Source organism: Empidonax traillii, unplaced genomic scaffold (assembly GCF_003031625.1).
Source record: "Empidonax traillii isolate 1590-97213 ecotype Southwest subspecies unplaced genomic scaffold, ASM303162v1 scaffold11:size2795301, whole genome shotgun sequence".
Lineage (NCBI taxonomy): Eukaryota > Metazoa > Chordata > Aves > Passeriformes > Tyrannidae > Empidonax > Empidonax traillii.
The window spans coordinates 1,269,859-1,279,916 of record NW_020955204.1 but is presented as its reverse complement, the minus strand read 5'-3'; the positions used below and the strand labels follow the sequence as shown (position 1 = coordinate 1,279,916).

At 44.7% G+C, this 10,058-nt stretch overlaps 1 protein-coding gene across 3 annotated transcripts in view; it reads right to left on the bottom strand.

Moving 5' to 3' along the window:
* Positions 1 to 240: 240 nt before the first annotated feature.
* Positions 241 to 10,058, bottom strand: part of AMBRA1 (autophagy and beclin 1 regulator 1) — a 121,394-nt gene continuing 111,576 nt past the window's right edge. For all 3 annotated transcript variants that reach the window (XM_027887067.1, XM_027887076.1, XM_027887082.1), the window contains one exon: positions 241 to 1,829. In XM_027887067.1, the coding sequence (XP_027742868.1) occupies positions 1,339 to 1,829 (491 nt within the window). In that variant the 3' untranslated portion in view covers positions 241 to 1,338. The remainder of the gene's footprint in view (positions 1,830 to 10,058) is intronic.

Here is a 10,058-nt window from a genome sequence, read left to right as displayed (position 1 = left end):
AGATGTGCCTACTCACCTGCAAACTAGTTAAAAGGTGACTGACAAGCAAGACTCCCAAATGCTCCTCCCTGTTTCCCAGTTTTGGGCTTTCAACTCACAGGCTGAGTCTGCTTTCCTCCTGGGAAAGGGTAGTCATCATCCGATATTTGTAAGCTAGCTTGAGCTTCTGAGCTGGATGTATCTATCCCCAAGGCCAAACACAGAGACAACCATCACACAAATGAAGACAGGAGGTCAAGCAAGGGTTTGTCATATTTTAATGACATTGATCTTTGGTGTTTCCCTCGTTAGCACTCACACTCTCCCTGTCCTTCCTCCACAAGCCTGCTAGGGATGGAGAGTTACAAACAAAAAGGAAAATCACATTTGAGACTAAAAACAAAATATCAGAGCCTTGACTTCTCCACTAGAAACTACATGTACAAGGTCAAGATTTCACATGCAACACCTTACATCACAGACCGATACCTCACACCCTGGCCTGGAGCTGAAAGACACTTCCTGCACCCTCCCAGGCAGGTTCAGCTCAGTCCTGGCACCATGAAACCACTGGGGTGGCTCATTCATGTTAATATTGGCACAGCTTAGAACATCCTTGTGTGAACTGCATCCTGACTAGAGAGGTCCCTCTACCCATCTATAATGCAGCTCTACTTAGTTTCCTGCCAAGTACTAAACTAGCTCTCTAAAAAGGAAAGGTCCCCACCTGTGAGCATATCATGAGCCATGCAGGTTTTGGCAAAGCCCAGTTCTTCCCAGAAAAGACCACAGCATAGGCAGGACTGGTCTCAGAACACCACACCCTCGCAGGGGGAGCAGTGCTGTGCTATGGAGAGGGACTGTGGCTTGGAAGACTCCTCCACTCCAGCAACAGAGCTGGAGCATCACACCCGAGTTTGCCCAGTACTGCCTGTCTCCAGAAGGATGCTGCAGGCCCCCTTCCCTTTCTTCACTCTACCGATCAGTTCCTTGGGCATAAAAGGGCTGGAAACAGGAAAGGAAAGAAGCTTTACAAAGGATGACACACCAAACTGGAGGGTTAGGGCTGAACTCAGAGGATGCCATGGGGCTTCAAAATTTGCATGATGTGCAGACAGTGTGTTTTGTACTCCTGTTAACTCTTCAGCAGTGGGAATGTTGGAAGTTAAGTACGCTTTTTTGCCCACGGCTTCCCTTGTAATTCTTATCCCTTTCCCCCCTACCCAGGATAGAGAAGCCCTCTGAACCACCAGCATCCCGTCAGAGCCACATGTCCCTAGTCTTCCAACTCCTGGCCAGCTGTGAGGTACAGGTCTCTGCTGAGCAGTACAAGGGTAGCACCAACATACAACTCAATCTCTACCTGTTCCGCGACTCCCCACTGGTGCTGTCATTACTATAGAAGTTGGTACTGTCAGGAAGATGGTTATTATTAGTTAGGTCACTGTATTCAATTGGTCCCTCGGTGTCCATGGAGGACTGGGCCTGCTCTGGCAGGTCCAGATCACCAGCGCTTTGTCCTTCACTCGTGCTAGGGGCTGTCCGCAGGCTCAGGCCGTGCTCCGGCAGCTGCACAGACTCTGACAGGATCCGTCCCTCCAGCTCTGTGGCCAGCTGCTGTGAGGTGGACTGCTGTGCTGATGTGCCCTCAGCTGCAGTGGACTCGGCACCAGTCTGAGAGCTGCGGTGGATCCGGTGGCTCACAATGATGTTGTTGCCGAAGCCGCCCATGGATGCCATGGTGGTACTCTGCTCCCGCTGAACCACGGCAGTCATGCCACCTTCTGCCATCAGCCTTTGAATCCTACTCAGGGCATCCTCCCCACTGGCTCCATATTCTGGACCTTCTCCTGCAAAAGAAAGCAGAAGCAACTGTGGTTGACAAGACAAAATACGACACAAAGAGAAAGTGTGCTGGGTAGATGCATCATCCAGTGTGCACATAATTGGACAGAAAATGGGTTTTATTCCAGAGGGAACCCAACATTTTATTTCTCTAACTTTTGGTTAAGTGCCAAACAAAGGCACCAAATTCTGACAAGAAAATCTCAGCCACTCCCATGGGTATTCTTCACAGACTTGCATGTCCAAACCTTGGAGAAGCAACTCTTATCTAGCTGTAAAGGTAGGGGAAAAAAGTGTAGTTAAAGAGGCAAGATATTTTATCGCAGCTGTAGAGACAATTCTGCCAGTCCCATGGGGACAGGAAGAAAAACCTCAATTTGCACTCCAACAAACCAAACATTTCACCATGGTGTTAAAGAAACCTGTGGCCTTTTGCTACTTCACTTGCTTGAGAAGAGCCCAGGCAGATGACATGATGGCCATGTCCCCAGTGTCAGTCAGGGAAGACAAAAGCAGCTGGCCAAGAGCAGACAGCAACTACAGAACACAGTCTGTGCTTTCACACCATCTATGACAAAGGAAAGATCAAGTGTGTACGCTCCTGTTCTCCTGATTGGTATCTTTTGAGGAATGCAAAAAAAATCTCAAGACCTACAGTCTTTGCTGAGACTTCCCTTCATAGTCAGGCTGTATCGAGCTCTGAGAGAACCAGTCAGATACCTTTGTTGCTCAAGATTACTTTTGAAGAAAAAAAATCTCACAAAAAAATAGTCCGTATAGGAGACTGAATCCCCATGACAGGGAAGTTCGTCCCAGTTCTGTTTACCAACATCCTTCTTTTGCTACAAACCCTACCCAGAGAATTTGGGGAACAGAGTCTGTAATCATAAACTGCTAGAAACATTCCACAGTGGGATCCTGCTGGTTCTTATTAAAGAAATAAATCTCAGTCCCACCTCCATGAAGCTATCACAGTGCTGATTAGAAGAGAAAGCCATGAGCTCTCTTGGCACCAAGGAAATGAACACAAATGTCAACAAGGCTAGGTGCAGGGAGGGGTTAAAACACAATAAAAGCCCAAAATGGCACACTGACTAGGAAAAGAAAAATACTTGGGGCTGTGGAGTTTAATATCTTTATCAGTGATCGGGATGAGGGGATCAAGTGCACCCTCAGTAAATTCACAGACGATACTAAATTGTGTGGGAGTGTGGATACGCTGGAGGGTAGGAAGGCTCTACAGAGGGATCTGGACAGGCTGGATTGATGGGCCAAGGCAGCAGTATGAGGTTACACAAGGCCATGTCCCGGGTCCTGCATTTGGGTCACAACAACCCCAGGCAGCGCTACAGGCGGGGAGAAGAGTGGCTGTAGAGCTGTCTGGTGGAAAAGGATCTGGGTGCTGGCCAACAGCAGTTGCACATGGGCCAGCATTGTGCCCAGGTGGCCAAGAAGGCAATGGCATCCTGGCTTGTGTCAGAAATAGTGTGGCCAGCAGGGCCAGGGCAGCAATTGTCCCTCTGCACTCAGTACTGGTGAGGTCACATCTGGAATCTTGTGTTCAGTTTTGGGCTCCTCACTACAAGAAGAACACTGAGGTGCTAGAGCATGTCCAGAGAAGGGCAATGGAGCTGGTGAAGGGTCTGGAGCACAAGTCGTATGAGGAGTGGCTGAGGGAGCTGGGGGTGTTTATCCTGGAGAAAAGGAGGCTGACACTCTCTACAGCTACCTGAAAGGAGATTGTAGTCAGTGGGGGTCAGCCTATTCTACCAGGCAACTAGCAACAGGACAAGATAAAATGGCCTCAGAGTGGGCTGGGGAGGTTCAGGTTGGACATCAGGAAGAATTTTTTCACTGAAAGGGTGGTTAAGCACTGGAACTGTTCAGGGAAGTGGTGGAGTCACCATCCCTGGAACTGTTCAAGAAATGATTGGACATGACACTTAGTACTATGGTTTAGTTACATGATCGTGTTCTGTCAAAGGTTGGACTCGATCTTAGAGGTTTTTTCGAGCCTAAATGATTCTATGACCAGTTATCCAACATGAGAGCTAGGGTATTCGGCACAGATCTACACGTGCCACTGTAGAGATGTGCAATCAGTCACTGACAGCTTATTCCCTTTCCTCATGGGCTCAGTGGAACTTGCATCAAGAACCACCAGTTTCCCCCATCACAGGATATAATTTATTTCGTCCTCAAGTAAGCCTGCTGACATACTCCCCTGTTGCAGAAATACTATGGACGTTAAAGGCAAATTTTATCCTCTCTAGTAGAATAAGTCCCTTTCTACTAGAAATTTAGTAAACTTGTACACAGGTTTACACCTGTAACCACATGAGAATCTGTAGCAGAGCCTTAGAGGAGTAAGCAAGAATTACCCCCTGGACAGAGCCTGATCCACAACTCTAGCAGAGAAATCCTGTTCAGCACGTGGCTGATGAACTAGGATATGGTTGATGCATGAACTAGGAACTTGGCTGACCAGTACGGAGACTGAGAACAGAGGCAGCTATTAGAGTGGAAACTTCAGTGTGAAAAACATGCATGCCAGGGGATACTGAAGCATTAATCATGAACAGAACTAAGTGGAAGGTTTGAGAAGCATGGTTTTGGATTTAGTAATCACTTCCTTCTGAGGGCATAGTTGTAAGCACTTCGTTACCAGCCATGTGGCCAGGCCAGATAGGAAGTTTAAGAAAGTGAAAATTTGCAACCTGGCCTAGAGACATGCCAGACAGTCCTACCTACTACACAAGTCCTGAAAAGGTAGGTACTGTGCTCTTGACAAATCATTTACTATAAACTAGCCCAATACAGGAGCACTGGAACATCAGAAGAGATTCCCAGTCATCCAATGCACCTCAGCATTATAAACATGTGCTTCACCAGAGCAGTCCATCCAGGCAGTGCTCACCGCAGCACCTCCTGCTTTTCTCTGCCCCTGAATTACCATGTGCCATGGCTGAATTTCTGATTGAGGCAGGTGCTTGTTCAGAAAACAGGCAAGGGCTGATGTCACAGCAGAAATCAGCGAATCAGCAAGTCATGAGCCTGCAGCTTACCAACACAGAGATACAGCAACGTTGGAAATTCCAGAAAGACAGCCCATCAAGGGTCAGAAGTGAGCCTCACCATTCAAGCAGCCAACAAGCACGTCTGCTTTGAGGATTATCCTCCCCTTTCCCTCTTTGAGATTTCGACAATGACTTTGGCCGACTAGTTAAGAGCAAAGCTTCCTGCGCAATTTGCCTTGAGCTGAGCTACAGCACAGATCACACACAGCCCGTTCCTACTGCCTGGTGACTCCCACACACATTCTTTCACCAGGCTGCCTATGCAGATTACATTAGTACTCAGCTCAAGTGAAATAAGCTGACTTCCATTTGGTGAAGGTTCAGGGTGTGCACACAGGCACTTACCCAAAACAGCAGAAATGCTGTAAACCCCACATCTCAGACTGCTATAAGTTTCAACTTGCTGCAGCTGCCTGCTGAATATTCCCTACACTGCCCATTGAACAAGACCAGGAGAGAGAAAAATCCCACACTTGTGACACTCCAAAGAGTTTAGGCTTATCCAGAGGATGAACTCAAATCAGTGCAGGAGTAGACAAGTGACAGGATATCTAATTCTCCATATGGACAAGGCAATTTCTCTTCTCTCATTTTACGTTCAAAACTACGTTCTAGTGTCCCAGACTTTGTAAAATCTTTTATCTCAGGCTCTCATTCTTCTAAGCCCACCTTCCAGGGTCAGAAAAATAGAAGAACCTCATAGAGCACTACAGAAAAAATCTAGAAAACTGAACTAACCATCTATAGATACAGTGTGTGAAATACCACTGTAAGCACAACACCTGCAGAACAATTCATCCTCCACATCCTTCCTGTAGCAAAATCCATCACAGAGCAAGAAGCAATCTCGGACAGAGTGTCAACCTTTTACTGCATAGGGTGCAAGTTCTGTACCTGACAGGACATCAGCACCCACGGTTTCCTTCTTCAATACAAGTATCAGTGTTGTGTCCACAGTTCTGTGCTCCTACAAACATTTTCTACTGTAATCGAAGTGACCTTTCCAGACATTCAAAACCCCATCTATTCCAAACACAGAACATTACTCTTGAGAACAATTATCCCAAAGACTAGGGAATTTTTGTCAAGGGAGCTGACTGGCTCAAACATTTCACAAAATATTTCTTTACCTAGTGCATCTGTTTTTAGAAGTCTTCTGCCACGCTACTCCAGCAAGACAACAGTTTGATACAGAAGACTACAAAGGCAAAATATCTGGCAATGGAGCTGGGCAAAAGCCAGGAGTATTTCCACTTCTAAGTGAAGTGGTCTCTGAAGTACTTACAGGGAGTACAACATGTTTATCTCTGGGCACCGATGGCATACACCTGATAAAAAGCAAAGCCTACAGAAGCAAGGGTGAGATCACGCTCCCCTGTGGCTGTGCAACATACTGACATAGCTCTTGGATTTTTTTTCCATTTTCAACTTTACTCTTTCTAAAACCAGCAATAGTTAGCAGCCGTGTTTGCAAACAAAGCTTTAAAATTAGAACTAACAGTAAGGACTGCAGATATCCAAATCTTCAGAGAAAATGGAATAATAGCTCTGAGGTGTGAGCTGACCCACTAATTCAGATGCTCAAAGATAAAAATATCAGCATTTTTAAATTAATTCACTCCTTGTATAAAAATAGAAAGGGGAGGGACATGGAACAGCATAACCAACTACGAATAATCGTATCTCTCTTAATGCCACAAGAAATACTACCAGTTACTTTTCTGCCCAATCAAGCCCAGTAGCATGTTCATGCTTCCTTTCTGAGGTAGTTAATCCAAACAACTCCACAGAACTCAGAGAAGACACGACTGCTTTGACTTGTAACAAATTTCTCAGGAATATCTCACCTTGGCGATTCATGTGAGTGAAACTTACTTTTGTAATGCGAGTTTAAAAGTAGCCCACATAATTTGATCCCAAGAGAGGCAAGTACTTTGAGTAGATCACACTGTCAAGGCTTGCATAGTACATTCTTTCAGAAACTGATTCTATTTTTTAGGTACTGCTTTTCTGAAGGTTTTAGAGAGAAACCAAAATTTGCAGTTTTACAGGACGTGACGCACATTTTACAGATGGACGGGCAGATGAAAGGCTAAGGGATCTACCCACGTTTCTACTTGGAGAACGTGAGGCAGATCTGGAATCTGATCCCTGGTGTCCTGGTTCTCATTTCCATATTAATTCTACGGAAGTCACATCACATCTGACAGCAGCATTGCAAGAACGTGTTTAGCTAACATAAAACAACACGTTTCTTGTTAGCATTCATGAAGCTCGGCTGGGGATGGAGTACTCCTGCCCAAGCAGCCCCTCGACACATGTTCCTAATGTCTCAGATTTAAAAAGTTACATCACATGCAGGCACACTGACTGCTTCTAAGTGCTCCTTAGGCATCCTCAGGATGCTTTGCTTATATCAGAGGAGTTTCACTTCCATGTTCTGTCTTTTCATTACCAATACTTTGAACAGATTGAACACCACAAACCGAAGCCTTCAGTTTACAACCCTCTTCCCTCTCAGAAGTCTCTTGTGTGACCTCTGAAAATAGTTGGACATAATGGAAATTTGTATTGGCTGGTGCTAACCCTTCAATCAAACAGGTTAAAAACTGTATATGGCATGGCAATAGTCAATACGTTGCTCCCTCAAAGATAGGCAAAGTAGCAATCGACTGACAGCAAGTATTCTGAGGGCTACAATGTCAGCAGTTCATAACACGTGCAGATGATAGGAAACAAGATCCCAATTGCCTTTCACTTATTTTAGTATTTTATTTTTTTGCGTGTGGATTTGTTTTTTTTTTTTTTTAACAACTGGATTACCTGAAGGATGTATTGATATACGGTCAACAGCCAGGCACAGCATGGATGCACTATCATCAAGTGTCGTGCAGCTCTGCAAAGGTCCCTTTCCTTCAGCCTGCAGCACCTTTTGCAAAACCGCAGTCCCTGATAGTTCCTGCCACTTGTGCCATACTCCATAGATCCAGCAGTCTGAACAAGTGACAGCCACAGACTGAACCAGTCTGGACTGGGAATTACAATTTCTAAAGTTAAAGCTTTGGGCCACGAATTCTCCTCAGGAATTTTGTTTTGTTTTTAAGCAAGATTCGGTTTGCTACTTGAACACAGATCCCACTCCCATCATGCCTCTATTTGCAAGGGAAAGCACAGTATAACTCCCAACAGATTGTTTCTAATTAAAAGTGACTAAAAGTTACAACTCTATCAGTATTTCTTTTATGTCTGTCAGCTTATAAGAAAGTAGGAGACAGTTGAAACACTGTTTTAAGCATATCTTGGTACCTCTCCTAGTTTTCTCTAAACTCCAACTATCTTTAGTTTATATATGGAGCAGAGTTCACAAGTTCATTATCAACTGCTGCAAAACAGAAAGATACAGACATTCATGGGATTCACTTCTAATAAAGTCATCACATACTCATTCCTCATACCTCTAAAGGAGGCAGAAAGATAATCAGAGCAGCAAAGTCCCCGCAGAGCTTTGCATGAGAAAAGGAAACTATTTATACCCGCACAGAGCTTAATTAGATTCCTGATGCAATTCTGCATACTTTTTTTTTTTAAATACAATAAGCACATATCTGCAAGAAATGCTTAAGCCAGAATTCCCCACAACAGTGGGACTGACAGGACATAGGACAGGAAACCATTCTCAGGGTAGCACTAGCCTTTCTTTTTTCTTTTTCTCTTTTTTTTCTTTTTTAACATATTAAGGGTTTTTTTTGGTTTCATTGGTTTATGGGTTTTTTTCCCCTCATGACGAGGTGATAACTAAACCACTTTCCTTTACATTACTCCAAATTGCACTTGATTTATCCCTTGGACTGCTGATAATACTGCTAAGCCTTTATGTAGTGATTTACATCTTCAAAGCCCCATACAAAACACTAATTAATCTTCACAGGCCCCTGGTGTACTGTACTATGGGAAGATTTATTCCCATTTGGTAGATGATTAATAATTTGCACTACACCCTAGCGGTAGCATTTCTTCATTCCCTCCCTCCCTTCCCCCCTGCCCCTTTTGGCCCCTGACATCTGGATCATGCTATTAGGAAACCCAATTTCGTTTTCAACAGGCAGAGATGTATGGTAGGTACAGTGGGCAAATTAGCCATCAGAAAAGCAGTATGGCATCTAATCTTCCCTGCTGGAACACACTGGACATGTATCACAAGAGTTCATGGTGCTGGAAAAGCAGCAGTGCAAAGAGGTTCAAGAGTATTGTGAAGCTGATCAGTGCTGCTGCAAGTACCTGGCTAACTGCTTGAAGTGTTGGTAGCAGCAGCTGAAAATTTGTCTTTCTGCTTTGTGACGGGTCCTTTTACTATTCTTCTTTTATGGATTACAGTTGTTTTTTTTTTGATCCTACGCGCTCCTGATTGTTAATGTCTTCACAGCTCCCTGTTTCAAGTTGATCTTGAGCCCTTACACAGGAATTTCCACTGATGATGCAAACAGCATGGGAACTGATCAACCATAGGGTAAAACCTCTCAACTCATGTCCAGTGCATGTGTTTAAACTGGAATCATGCCTTTGTTCTAAAGGTCCTTATATAGCTGACAGGAGCGTGACAGTCCCACTTGCAAGGGGACATGCAGTAAGTCAACATCTGAACTCATCAATCTTCTTCCAAGTAAGAAAGGGAAAAGAAGAAATGTATCTATTCTAGGCTTGTTATCTACACTCTTCCACATGCTTCATGTTTTGCTTCTTTGTAGAGAAACCCCACTCAAGGCACTGGTAAAGGACAATCCTTTCCCCATCTCATTATCAGTCTAGTTATAACCCATGTCCTAGATCTGAAAATTGAAAGGTTAATTATAAAGAACAAATTAATGGAACCTTCAGACAATTACGGAACAGCAGCAGAGAAAAGCAGCACTGGAGAACTCTCCTAGTTTAACAGAGCAGAGAAAGACTCCCTGCAGCATCAGCCATCAAGGCCTCGATGCAAGGTCCCCCACTGTACCCTGTTTTCAGTCTGTGGACCGCATTCAGTGGAAGAACCAGTTCCCATGAGATCAGCATTTGTCCAGACAGCCTGTGTTCCAGACACTTACACGCCCTCAGCTGTACTAAGCTTCCAGAGAGGTTAATCTCAGCTCTGCTGAGATAAGCAGACAGAAACCC